At 40.4% G+C, this 14573-nt stretch overlaps 1 protein-coding gene across 14 annotated transcripts in view; it reads right to left on the bottom strand.

The window, feature by feature from the left end:
* DOCK7 (dedicator of cytokinesis 7) overlaps positions 1-14573 on the bottom strand; it is a 212440-nt gene that overhangs the window by 40331 nt on the left and 157536 nt on the right. For 8 of the 14 annotated variants that reach the window (XM_053248313.1, XM_053248310.1, XM_053248309.1 and 5 more), the window contains 9 exons: positions 14325-14479; positions 13679-13861; positions 9986-10121; positions 9518-9614; positions 8992-9009; positions 5077-5173; positions 3315-3449; positions 2066-2218; positions 874-1032 (listed from right to left, as the gene is read on the bottom strand). In XM_053248313.1, coding sequence (XP_053104288.1) covers positions 874-1032; positions 2066-2218; positions 3315-3449; positions 5077-5173; positions 8992-9009; positions 9518-9614; positions 9986-10121; positions 13679-13861; positions 14325-14479 — 1133 coding nt within the window. The remainder of the gene's footprint in view (positions 1-873; positions 1033-2065; positions 2219-3314; positions 3450-5076; positions 5174-8991; positions 9010-9517; positions 9615-9985; positions 10122-13678; positions 13862-14324; positions 14480-14573) is intronic. The other 6 variants (XM_053248308.1, XM_053248306.1, XM_053248304.1 and 3 more) reach the window with 1 other exon arrangement.

Consider the following 14573-nt stretch of genomic DNA (forward strand, 5'->3'; position numbering starts at 1 on the left):
CAAGTTCCCTCCCTGGCTTCTCCCAGAGAGGGCCGAAAGAGATTCCTGCCTGCAACCTTGGAGAAGCCGCTGCCAGTCTGTGAAGACAATACTGAGCTAGATAGACCAATGGTCTGACTCAGTATATGGCAGTTTCCTATGTTTCTATGTTTCCTGCCCCACAGCCTTCCTGGGAGCAGCATCTGGTACCCAACAGGCCGCACAGGGCTGCTGGAGACCAGGCACCGCACCCGGGAAAGTGGCAGGGCAGGAAGGAGCTCCTTACTGGTTCCTGAAGGGAACTGCCCCCCACACCCCCGTCGAGCCAGCTCAAACGCTGGCACCCAAGCCAGTTTGGCGCTTCCCTGAGACACTGCCAAACTGGCTCATGCACATTCCTATTTGCTCTAGTCAGAATTTCAGCTGAATATATAAACTAGCAAATGTGACCTGAATTTAGTAAAAATTAAAATTATTTTTTAAAAACCCCTTATAATTTCAAAGAAAATCATGTTAAAGCTGTTCGATTGAATTGCAAGTGCATTTTAATTTCAAAAACACAAATCAAATAAAGCAAATCTATTTAATTTCAGCTTAGAAAGTTTGAATCATGATCTAGAATTCATTTTTAAAAAATGAATTTAAAATACACACCACATGATTGGATAGACTTTGAAATGTTGCACCAGTAGCAGTTCTGAAATGTATCAGCAACCTGAAACTGAAGCCCCAGGTCTGTGAAAATGTACGGTGCCTTCTGTGTGTCATCAACATTCAAAATATTCAATATTGAATCTAAAAGCAAGTTAGGTAAAAAAATAATAGAGGAGTTCTATAGCAGGTCTCTAAGAAATGTTGTCATTATAATTTCCATACCAAGCAGAACCTTCTAACCTGATCAGGGAATGTTGTCTCCCTTAATTCCAAGTCTTCTTCAGCATACGTCAAAATAGTCTTCAGAGAACGTCTCAGAAATTCTTCATTAAAATTCTGAGATGTTCCCACAAGGGATGAGAGTGACATGGTCACTTGCATTTTCACTCTGGCAAAGTTCTGAAACAGAGGATTGGGTACTGAGCCATTAATGTCATAGTAATGATAATGATCTCAACAATACCATGTCAATGATCTCAAAAATATCATATCCCCAAACCAGGAGAAACAGCAATAATGTATGAAATTTCTTTTTCTTTTTTTAATGATTTATTTTTGAGAAACAGATATACAATTAAAACAACTCACACAAAAAGATCCATTAGAAATAAGTTCACAAATTATCAAATTTATACATGCTACAAAAACAATAATTCTAAATTGTATATCTATATACAATTTTATATAATTTTTCTTTATCCCAATAGATGAAGAATCCATTTGATCCATAGACAAAACCAGACTTTACACTTTATTACAAAATATAAATAGCCTGCAGTCTTTCAGGTCAATACTTCTGTGAATAAAATTTAAAAATGGTAACCATGTTACTAGAAAAGTATCAATATGACTCAAATTTAAAGTTTTTGATACGTTCTGATAATTTGTTCTGTACTAAAAAGATGCCATATCTTTTCAAACCAAGTCCTAACCGAATGAGGCTTTTTGTTCTTCTAATTCCTTGCTATAACAAGTTTTGCTGCTGTTACTAGTTGTATAATCACACATTTTATACTACCCACCAATTTCAAATCCTCTAAATAATTTAATAAAATTACCTTTAAATACTTGTAACTGAATACCGGTTATAGATTTTATATTTGCAAAATGTGGAACCAGAATTCTTTCCCCCCCTTGGACAACTATACCGCATGCAGGATTGCTGAATGGATTTGGCCAGCTTAGCTTCTCTTGTTCTGTAAATCTTCATTTATTTTAGCTCTTCACATAGTTTATGACTCAGTTGTTTAACTTCAGATTAAAATCTCTTTTTTCAAGGCATACTCTGCTAAGTACAATGTGAATCTTTTGGTTCATGTGCGACTGGCCATTTAGCAGAGGTCTTCTCCACTCAGAAATTCAACGGTGCCCAGTATGCCCACTTGCACTGCAATTTTAATAGGGAACTGGCTTGCAGCAGTGATATACTTACATTTCCTATTTCAAAGTTTTGCCTCATTAGGAGATACAGAGAAGCACTGGCATGTGAGCGTATGGTGCTAATACTGCTGCTACAGTGGCGCAGGAGGCGCAGGCACAAGTCAGCACACTGCTCAGTCTCTTCTTCAAACAGCAGTTCTGGGAACTAGAGGGGCAGCACAAGAGACAAGTCACTCAACAGAAGTAACCAGATTAAGAAGCATCCCAAATGCCACGGTGAAGTCACACTATTTGCACTACAGAGATTATATAAACTGTAAATTGTTTAATTGTTGTTTTAAAATGTTTTTAAATCGTTAATTGTGGCTATATTGTTTTTAACTGGTTTTAGCTTTTATTGTTTTAATTGTAAACCACCCTGAGCCATTTTGGAAGGGCGGTATATAAATCAAATAAATAAATAAATAAATAAATAAATAAATAAATAATATGCAATCTTCTCTTGGTCCAAATGTACCCACCCCAGTAAAATAAGAGCCAACTGTGGTTTGCCACCAAAAATTGTGTGAGGTAAAGCTCTTTCCAGTTCATGAAGTGAGATGGGAAAAGTGCAGAAGATGGCAACCAAGATGATCAGGGGCCTAGAACACCTTCCTTACGAGGTAAGGCTACAACATCTAGGGCTTTTTTAGTTTAGAGAAAAGATGATTGAGGGAAGACATGATAGAGGTCTATAGAATCATTCATGGTGTGGAGAGAGAGACTTTTTCTCTCCATCTCATAACACTAGAACAAAGAATCATCTGATGAAACTGATTCTCAAGAAATTTAGGACCAACAAAAGGAAGTATTTTTTCAAACAACACATAATCAGCTTGTAGAATTCTCTGCCACAGGGTGCTGCCAGCAGCCTGGATGGCTCTAAGAGGGGTTTAGATAAATTCATGGAGGACAGGTCTATCAATGGCTACTAGTCTGAGACCTATAGGCCACCTCTAGTCACAGAGGCAAGATGCCTCTAAATACCAGTTGCAGGGGAGCAACAGTAGGAGAGAGGGTATGCCCTCAGCTCTTGCCTGTGGGCTTCCCGTAGGCATCTGTTGGGCCGCTGCCTGCTGTATGAATCAGGATACTGGGCTAGATAGGCCTTGAGCCAGATCCAGTGGGGCTGTTCTTATGTGGTATATAAACATTGAGTTTAAATCCAAAACAAAATTAAACCCCAAATATTTACATGAAGAAGCTCAACAATCAAATTAGACAAAATCTCTCAATTTCCCCATCCATTAGATAACACTAACCTTTGAGACCAAAGCCCTCTGAGTAGCAAAGCAGTGTTGTAGATAAAGAGCACTCTGGTTACAGGCCATGCTATGTAAAAGAACCTTCAGCACTCCACCAAGGATACTTTCTTTGGATTCGGTCACAGAGACTGTCTGCAACCAGTGACAACAGGAAATAAGAGACAGAGAAAGAGAAAGTTACTTTCAGAGTTGGTTAAGGGTAGAAATCGCCTCAAAGGGAAGAACTGCAATAAGCTTGTGATAGCTTATTCCCACTCTAAGGCATTAGCAACCCAGTAAGAGGAGAATATGGTTGGCAAGGGAAGTACAGCCATTATGGGAAATATGGCCATTAGGGTGCTCAGGGGACACTCGGCAATAAAACTGCCTGCAGCTATGAAGCTCAGAACAAGTCGGTGCTAGCATGGATTGCTTCAGGTAGGTTTCTAAGACTCCAAGAAGAAGAAGGAAATGGTAAATGAAAGAAGGTATGAGGAGGCATGAGAGAAGCAAGAAGTGGACTCCTCATATCTGAAGAATAAGTAAAAGGAAAAAGGTAATGGAAATAAGAAAGAAACTCCAACTTACCCCTTCTTCCCCCATATAGCCAATGGTGGTTGGTTTATGGTTTGCAGCCCCTGAAGGCTACCCAAGAGCCTTTCACTATGACAACAACCAACACTGCCGGCATAATGGTTAAAAACTCCTTACCATTGGCAAGGAGCATACCTCTGCATGCTGATGCTACATAATGCTGGTGGATACAGCAACTATGTGTACCCTTTCCCAAATGGTGCAAATGGAAGCTGGCCCCCAATTTAATATTCAGTTGGCTGACAGTTGGCACTCAGGGTCTATTTTTGCTATGATAGGGCTACTTTGAGAGTAGACTGCTTATCTTTGTGAAGGCCTTGAAACAAGAAAAAATTATTCCTAGCTATACTAGGAAGCTGTATCCTAGCTGTATCATGTAACAGCCCGCTGCTATCATCTGGATACCCTAGAGAGGGGCAAAGTATCCAAGGAAGGAAGGAAAAAACTTCTGGTATTAACCATTTTAAGATACCTCATCTGGAAGCATATTTATTTATGTGATTTAGAGCACATTCTGTCCCATAGGATCAGAGTGGATTTCAACAGTTCTCCCAGACACTCACACATTTCTATACCCAGGAACCAACAACTAAGAAGCTAGAGATTTTAAAAAGGTCAAATAAATTAAAAATTACATTATGAGAAAAATAAAAGTGACAGACAGAGCAATCCTATGCATGCTTACTCAAAACATTACTGTGTCAACTTACTTCCAAGAATAGAGTTTATTATTGTATGCACAACTACTCGGGAAGCAAGCCCAATATAATTCAGTAGGATCAGGCTGCACAAAGTTCAGTTCTCTCTGATCTATTTGTATTCTTATCCTAAGATTTTATAGCCATTCTCTCATCTTGCTTGTATGACTCTTAGAAGTACTCAGGTGGGAGAACATTAAGGAAGAAGCAGGAGAAATGTCAGATACTATGGGGCCATTAAGGGCTTTTTTTAAATTAGAAAATTATAAAACTACATATAAAGTTAATTATGTTAATTATTTCTAGAATACGCTGAAATACAGGAAGCATTCCCAGCATTGTTAAGCATCTCCTCTTCACACTGCAGCACCATTACTCATAAGTCCATTAGCTATAGCCCATATATTTATAAAAAGATCTACAACACACACACACACACACACACACACCAATTATAAAAGCATCTGTGTGTTCCTAATTATCCTTACCTGAACTACTATCTCTAAAGTATCCAAAATAATCAGGTTTGCTTCCGTTGCCAAGTTGCCATCAATAAGTGCCTCATGTTCTATCTCGGCCCTTGATCTGGTAACAGTAAAGAGAGCATTAAAAATAGATTTCCTTTCAAGAAGCCAAAACAAAATAAACAACAGTTAAGGCATTATTTATATATTTATCACATTTGTAGACCATGTAACATATACATCTCTAGGTGGTGGACATGATTTTAAAATGCAACAAACATAACAGTAAAGATAGACATTAAAATAAGAAATTAAAACAGTTTTACAGGATAAACAATTAAAACAGTTTTAAATTTATTTATTTTTATAACAGAAGACTTTAGCAGTGAAGCCACCCAAAAATATCTTCTGTATAAATACACTAAAATGTACAGAAATGGAAAATGATTAAAAAAAATTAACTTTGTTTGGCTGATTGATTCCAAAGAATCAAACAATATCTACATGCATATGGAAGCACTGAGTTTGTATTTCTCAAACTGTAACCTTCCTCATGCCACAAGGGAAGCTACTGTTGAAACATAGGGAACTTTCAAAAGCAGTTTGTGCTAGGCAAAACTCCACTGGACACACCTAAGTCCTACAGTAGCTCTTCGGATCCCAGGAAAATTTGCATCTTTCTTTGTGTCTATTCTTGCTTTTTATGTGTCAATTTACTTTGGGTTGCTTGCATAGCCAATTCCTCCTTTGAAGCTGAATGATTACCATTATAAGGTATGTGGCATAAATAATCAGTAAATGAAATCTGGTCTCCATTGGAAGGCAAAACAAAATTAAAATCATTTTATCATTTACATCCATGAAGGTAGGTTTTCCCAGTATTATATTTCATGATGTGAACACAGGGTGGTGCTATATGAGTAAAGTTCCAAGAATATGACTGGGTGAAGTACCAATGGAAATGGATATCTTAAATATAGACTATCCCACTGGTGCTTTTTGGTGCTATAAATGCACTCAACTGACACCATACATGCTTCTCAAACACAGTTATTAATATTTTAAAAATTAAAACTCGGTAACTATTTGCCATGAACAAACGGTAAAGCAGCACATGCCACTCTTGGTATCAATCAAGACCAGAAAAAATGCATTGGTAGCAACATGTCCATTTAATGAGGAATGCATTGTACTGCATTAAAGGTCTCCAAACAAACTGATGCCATTTTTAATTTTAAAAGCCACAGAGTGACACTGTTGAAGGCATAAGATTTGGTTCCGATCATCATCTTTGCACAGCAGTACTGATTCTCAGCTTCCTTTGAACGTTTAAATTGATCACTATTAGTTGCCAGCTAAACATTGGTGTTAGGAGTGCTAAATTCCTTGTTGTATTGAGCCCTATGACTATGCACACAAGCACGTCTTGTATTTTCGTTTTCAGTACTGTACTTGCTTTGTGGGGGAAAGAAGTGTATTTGTGGAGATGACCTAGAGCAAACACATACTCCACCCTAGATGAGGTGCCAACATTCTTATGCAAATGTTGGGCTCCCACAGTGCTCTAACAAGAACTCTGGATGACTCAGCCAGAATATTTCTTGGAGTGCCTGTTGCAAAATGGTTTACTCAATACAGGACTGGATGTCAAAACTGCACCCAGTCCTTAACCCTCAGAGCTTAAATTCAAGGTAACATGAATATCTGTGATATGCTTATATTCATAGAGAGTTCACATTCTCTCACACATACAGATAGGGAATTTGGATGAGGCCCTTTCACTGTAATGTCATTACTTTGCCTCCTGAAATGATCAATAAAGGCAATTTCCGCAAGATCAGCTCTTGGAGAGGGGCTACTACCTGATTGTTTTGAATACTGCAAGCCACACCAAGTCTATAGAGATGAGATACTAACTTGTGAAATAATCTTATTTGTATAATCACAAATATTTTAAGTTGTTTTGATGTAAACATCTGTTTAATTACAGAGCTGCACAATAGGAACATATTTTTGAGGAAGCAGAAGGGGCAGCTGACAGAGACAGTGGTATTTTTAAGAACCAGTAGAATCTTGCAAGCTCAGCATACACCAAGCTGTTTCCATCGAGATTCTGTATCCAGCACAACCAATTCTCAATCAGTTTCTTTCCAGATTGTGCACTTGGGCTCTAGCATATTCCATGTTGCTAGAAACATGGTTGGATGTACCAGTCACTCTATAACCCTGGGCCTATGATTGTGATTGGTGTACAAAAGTATGCATGTATGCTTTTAATGTTTATTTTAATTAGTCCTCTGTTAATTTCTCTGAGCACTTTCTCTAAGCACTTTCTAGGGAAGAGAGCTGGTCTTGTGGTAGCATGCATGACTTGTCTCCTTAAGCTAAAGCAGGGTCTGCCCTGGTTGCATACGAAAAGGAGACTAGAAGTGTGAGCACTGTAAGATATTCCCCTTAGGGGATGGAGCCACTCTGGGAAGAGCATCTAGGATCCAGGTTCCTTCCCTGGCTTCTCCAAGATAGGGCTGAGAGAATTCCCTGCCTGCAACCTTGGAGAAGCTGCTGCCAGTCTGGGTACACAATACTGAGCAAAATGGACCTATGGTCTGACTCGGTATATGGCAGCTTCCTATGTACTTGCATGGCATTAATGAGAGCAAGTGATGAGACCCAGCATGGTGTAGTGCAGCGCTATTCAACCTTGGCCCTCCAGGTGTTTATTGACTACAATTCCCATAATCCCCAGCCACAGTGTCCAATAGACAGGGATTATGGGAGTTGTAGGCCAAAATCTGTACGAGGACTTAAGTTGAACAGCACGGGTATAGTAATTGGACTAGGACTGGGGGACCCAAGTTCAAATCCTTGCAAAGTCATTACGCTCGTTAAGTAACCCTGGGCCAGTGAAACGCTCTCAGGCTAATCTACCTCACAAGGTTGTTGTGATGATAAAATGGGATAGAAACAATGTGTGTCACCCTGAGCTCCATAGAGGAAGGGTGGGGGAGGGGGGTATATACATAATAAATGCAAACAGAAAACTACTGAGGGTTGGGACAAGAACCTCTATAGTGTATGAAACTATGTATAAAGCATATGGTTTCAAAATGTGTTTTCCAGAAAGTCTAGTTATGTGCCTGGGAATTGCTCCTACAAATGACAAATGTGAACTTTTGCATGTTCTGGCCCTGTATTATTATTATTATTATTATTATTATTACATTTATATCCCGCTCTTCCTCCAAGGAGCCCAGAGCAGTGTAGTACATACTTAAGTTTCTCTTTCACAACAACCCTGTGAAGTAGGTTAGGCTGAGAGAGAAGTGACTGGCCCAGAGTCACCCAGCTAGTATTATGGCTGAATGGGGATTTGAACTCAGGACTCCCCGGTCCTAGTCCAGCACTCTAACCACTACACCACGCTGGCTCTTCAGCTGTAGTCTCCAGCTGAAAAAGAAAAAGCTGGCAGGGTTCCAAAAGCTCATGGCTCATTGATCTAGCAATATTATTTTCAGGACCAAATATTTCTTTTAGGGGAACTGCTCTCATTGCATTAAGACTAGATGATCAGACAATAATAATGTGACTGCAGTGTTCACACTGTATTACAGACATGCCTCATGCTGTAGAATAACTGGACCAGGAGGGTGGGGCGGGATAAAACACTTCCGCAGAGCACCTCAGTTTGCCACAAACTGGAAACACAATGCCTTTTTTAAAAAAGACAGAAAGCATGCTAAGCCAAGCTAAAACCATGATTCCTATGCCTAAACAACCTCCCCTCCAAACATTTCAAATACTTGCAGATGCTAGACAGCAGAAGAGACTAGTTTAGTCGCACACGCACACACAAAGCTTCTGCCAAGCATCAAAAGCCAGACTAGCAATGACATTTTTTTTTTAAAGGACAAAAACAGCAGTATACCATTGCTACAATACCTGGCTGGTTTGTGGCTTCTAAAAACACAGCACATGTGGAAAAATAATCAAAGTGATGGATTAGGATAGGGGTGGGAGAGAAGCAAGCTTTGCAAACTCCAGAATGCTCTAATGCAATGGTTCCCAACCTGAGGGCCTCCAGATGTTGCTGAACTACAACTGTTGAACTACAGCCACAATAAATTGTAGCTGGGGCTGATGGGAGTTGTAGTTCAGCAACATCTGGAGGCTGGGAGGTTGGGAACCATTGTTCTAATGGAGTAAGCAACTATTAGCATATATATGATCTGCAATAAAATCCAATCAGTCTAGGCAGTAATTTTCAATATGCTGCAGCTGTCTTCTTAGTGGAAAGGTAGTTTTCAACAACTCGCATGGGTAATAGTCACCTTTCACATTTTTCTTTAGAAGATTAGTCCTTGCTTAGCTCAAGTATAAACCTCCCCATATTGTGATCCATTAAGTTTCCAAGATAGAAAGGCTATAGTCATTCCACTGTTAACATATTTGAGTAAGATTGCATTACTTGTCAAGTTTTTCTGTGTTCTGCCGCCAGTGAGTCATATCCTTTCTCCATCTCAGATTCTCTTGACTTCCAAATGCACTCCCAGAAGGACTTCTTTCTGCCAGGCAAATTTTTTTGGAGGGGAAAATGCTTTTATTATTTCTCAAACAGAGCAGCTGAAGGTACAACAAGGACCATGATTACATTCCACTGCACTCATGGAATGACAATAAGAATTGATTTGTTAACCCCAAGGGGCATTAAATGAAGTGCTTCAAAATTAATTATCATCAGTATTAAATACTTTTAATGCTACACACAATCCAATACAAAAATAATGTTGCTTTGAAGGTGAAGAGGAGTTACTTCTTAAAAATCGACACTGCCTGGACCAGCTCAGGCTAGTATCAAGCCGTCATGCTGTGGACATGGAGTCTTTATTGAGATTGTTGTGTGTCTCCAATATTTTTGTCAAGAGTAACAACTTACCCAGCTGTCCCCTGCTTCGCCGTACCATTTCTTGCCTTGCTCCAATGCTCCCCAGTATTGCTTCTTCAAGCTTAGCTCTCATATCTTTTGACTTCTTAAATGTCAGGCTGTTAATTCTTTCAAACACTTTTTTACCCTGAACATTTCATGAATAAAAGACAAGAAAATGAAATAGAAATTATCCTTAAAAAACCCCCAAACCCAACATATCTAATAACCCATAAAGTGCAAGCAATGATGTTGAAGGAACTACAGTTGATAATTGTTTTATTTAGGGAGAAGATGACAAATTGAAGCAGGAAATATAGAAACAAGAATGAAGTAATTCATTCAGCTAAACAATAGCTAAACACTATTTTAGCAAATTCTGCTCTTCTACTAGGGATGTGCACGGAACCGGGTGGGGGTGGTTCAAAGGTGGAGGGTGGTTGGACTTTAAGGGCAGCGGAGGGTGCGCTTACCCGTCCCTCCGCTTTTCCTCCACCAGTGCTCAGTTTTTGTAAAGCCCTTTGGGGCAGCAGCGTACCTCTCTGCCGCCTGGTGTGTGCGTGCATTCTTGTGTGCATGCAAGTCTACCTGACGTGCATGCGCACCAGGTACTTCCAGCTCAAGAAGGGATAGGGCAGCAGAGCGACACGCAGCCACCTCGAAGGACTCTACAAAAACCGAATGCCGGCGGGGGGAAAGTGGAGGGAGGGGAAAGTGCACCCGCCCCCACCCTTAAAGTCTGACACACACCACGCCTTCAAACCTCCCAGTTCGAACCTCCCAGTTTGGAGGCCTGTAAAAGGGCCTCTGAATAGGTTCGCGCACATCCCTATCTTCTACTGCAAATTAAAATGATGAGGTGATTCTAGAGCATGTTTACAGGACAAATGTAAACCTGTTTGTCGTGGCATTTAGTTAAGGAATCCTGTGAGAGTCTAGGAATCTCTAACATAGAATACCCAGTATTCATAAAATTGTATTTCCCAGCTTTTTCAGGGGGAAAGCCGAAAATCTTTTCTTTGTGATGCAGCGTCCCTGAACATATACACATATTAGGAACCAACCAGATGCTATTTCAGGAAAAAAATGTATATCAAACTTTTTCATACAAATTTTGAGGAGGTAGTGTATTCTATTTCTATGTAAACCTCTCTGAAAACTTTTCTGGAAAAGTGGTATATAAATAAGAATATAAGGACATCCCTGCTGGATCAGGCCCAAGGCCCATCTAGTCCAGCATCCTGTTTCACACATTGGCCCACCAGATGCCTCTGGGAAGTCCACAAGGAAGAGATAAGGGCATGCCCTCTCTCTGCTGTTCACCCCTGCAACTGGTATTCAGAGGCATCCTGTCTCTGAGGCTGAAGGTGACTTATAGCCCTCAGACTAGTGGCCGTTGACAGACCTCTCCTCCATGAAGTTATCCAAACCCCTCTTAAAGCTATCCTGGTTGTTGGCTGTCACCACATCTTGTGGTAGAGAATTCCACAAGTTGATTATGTGTTGTGTGAAAAAGTACTTCCCTTTTATTGGCGTTTCTTGGCAATCAATTTCTTGAGATGACCTCTGGTTCTAGTGTTATGCGAGAGGGGAAAACCTTTCTCTCTATCAACTTTCTCCACACCATGCATGATTGTATAGACCTCTATCATGTCTCCCCACAGTCGTCTTTTTCTAAACTAAAAAGCCCCAGGTGTTGTAGCCTTGCCTCATAAGGAAGGTGCTCTAGGCCCCTGATCATCTTGGTTGCCCTCTTCTTTTCCAGTTCTACAATGTCCTCCTTTCGCTGTGGTGATCATAATTGTATGCAATACTCCAAGTGTGGCCACACCATAGTTTTGTATAATGGCATTATAATATTAGCAGTTTTATTTTCAACCCCCCTCCTAATGATCCCTAGCATGGAATTGGCCTTCTTAACAGCTGCCGCACACTGAGTAGACATTTTCAACAAGCTGTCCACCATGACCCCAAGATCCCTCTCCTGGTCAGTCACTGTCAGCTCAGATCCCATTAGTGTATATATGAAATTGGGGTTTTTTACCCCAGTATGCATCACTTTACACTGCCAGTATTGAACTGCATTTGCCATTTTGTTACCCACTCACCCAGTTTGGAGAGATCCTTTTGGAGCTCCTCACAATCTGTTGTGGATTTCACTACCTTAAACAGTTTGGTGTCATCTGCAAATCTGGCCACCTCACTGCTTACCCCTACGTCTAGATCAGTGATTCTCAAACTTGGGTCCTCAGGTGTTATTGGACTTCAATTCCCATAATCCCCAGCCTCAGAGGCCTTTGGTTGGGGATCATGGGAGTTGAAGTCCAATAACACCTGAGGACCCAAGTTTGAGAATCACTGGTCTAGATCATTTCTGAATATATTAAAAAGCACCGGTCCCTTTACAGATCCCTGGGAGACCCTACTTCTTGCTTCCCTCCATTGTGAAAACTCTCCCTCTGTTTCTTGTCCTTCAACCAGTTTCCAATCCATACTTGTACTTGTCCCCTTATCCCATGACTGCTAAGTTTGCTCAAGAGTCTTTGATGAGGAACTTTGTCAAAAGCCTTTTGGAAGTCCAGGTATATTATGTCAACCGGATCACCTTTATCCACACACTTGTTGACACTCTCAAAGAACTCCAAAAGGTTCGTAAGGTAAGATTTACCTATGCAGAAGCCATCCAGGTTTTCCCCCAGCAGGGCCTGTTCTTCTATGTGCTTTACAATTTTACGCTTGCGAATGCTTTCCATCAATTTGCCTGGAACAGATGTTAAGCTAATAGGCCTGTAATTTCTTGATCACCCTGATCCCTTTTTAAAAACCAGTGTTACATTTGCTACTTTCCAGTCCTCTGGTACAGAGCCTGATTGTAGGGATAAGTTATATATTTTTGCAAGGAGGTCGGCAATTTCACATTTGAGTTCTTTACGGACTCTTGGATAGATGCCAACTGGCCCTGGCGATTTGCTAATTTTTAATTTCTCAAGTTTAGAATGTCATCTCTTATCATTTCTATTTGACTTAGTTCTTTAGCCTCCGACCCTGAGAAGCCTGGTTCAGGAACAGTTATACGCTCAGTATCCTCTGCCCTGAAGACAGATGCAAAGAACTCATTTAGCTTCCCTGCAACCTCCATATCCTCCCTCCCACTCCCTCATTGTCTAATGGTCCAACCGCCTCCCTGGCAGGTTTCCTGCTTCTGATCTATTTGAAGAAGATTTTGTTATTTCCCTTGATGCTTTTAGCTAAATGTTCCTCAAACTCTTTTTTTGCCTCCCTTATTGTCACCTTACATTTCTTTTGCCTATGTCAACTTGCATTTCTTTTACTACTACTACTATTTCGATTTCTATACCGCCCTTCCAAAAATGGCTCAGGGCGGTTTACACAGAGAAATAACAAATAAATAAATAAGATGGATCCCTGTCCCCAAAGGGCTCACAATCTAAAAAAAGTAGTAGTAGCCATAGTCATTGTCAACACAAACTTACTGGCTCTCAAAAATTATAGATGGATGCAATACAAACAGAAGCTTACGTGGCTACCTGAGTGAAGATGGGCTTAGCTTTCAATAATACCAAAATTTAAAAAATTAAGTTGATGGGAAGTCAGTCTGGCAAAAAAATACAGAGTCCTACTTTCAACTAAATATGTGGTGTGTAACAATACTGCTTGTCTATAACTATATTGCTATTATTGTACCTTGTATTCGAAGCAAGAAACACAGAGATAGAGCAAATCTAGCAAGCGGTTGAGCTGCAACACGGACAGGTCTGTGAACCATTTCTGCAATACAGTTTCATCAGCATTCTTCAGGACCCACAAAAGACAGATCAAAAGGTTACGGCTCGACTCAGCTGAAAATGTTGAATGTTGCCTGCTGGTCTGAAAATATAGGAAGAACAAATTAAAATCATGACACGCCTTCAGTTTGGTCACCAAATGTTAGCCCAATGAAACAAAGCTATTCTTATGTTCTTATTTGAGGTCTTAACATAGCTTAAAAGCTGGCCAAGGAGCCTAACATTAGCCCTTTCTATTTTAAAAGCAAAATATGTAGGCATTTTCTCCTACATGTTACAGGATAAAGAAAATAAATTTAAAATCTTGATGTGTAGCCAGAAGGTGTATTATTACAGCTCTGTCTTACAGGAACAGAAATAATCTTGTTCCAGCACAATCTATTTGTCACCTCCTACCACCCACTCACTGTCGTCCATGAAGCTTGTAGGAAAGAATAGTGGTATCTGTTCATGATCATGATTGCCACCCACTCTTGCTGCCCTATGGGAATCACTCCAAGACATGCATATTGTCCAGGCACTCTGGAAAACAAATGCTTTTGTACCGCTGATGCGAGGAGAAAACTGCTGGGCCGAGTGAGTTGTGGGACAGAGGTTCCTGCAATGGCCATGGCAACTGTCTGGCTTATCATGCTCCCACCCTCACTCTCGCAGTCTTCCACCACTGTGCAGCTTGGCCTTCCACGCTGATTGTGACTTTCTGTGGAGAAATATACCAGTCCCAGTAAAATACCATTGCAACATGCCAGCCCCCGCCCCAAGTTCCACAACACAATTTCATTTAATAGGAACTG

Source organism: Hemicordylus capensis, chromosome 4, assembly GCF_027244095.1.
Source record: "Hemicordylus capensis ecotype Gifberg chromosome 4, rHemCap1.1.pri, whole genome shotgun sequence".
NCBI classification, from domain to species: Eukaryota; Metazoa; Chordata; class Lepidosauria; order Squamata; family Cordylidae; genus Hemicordylus; species Hemicordylus capensis.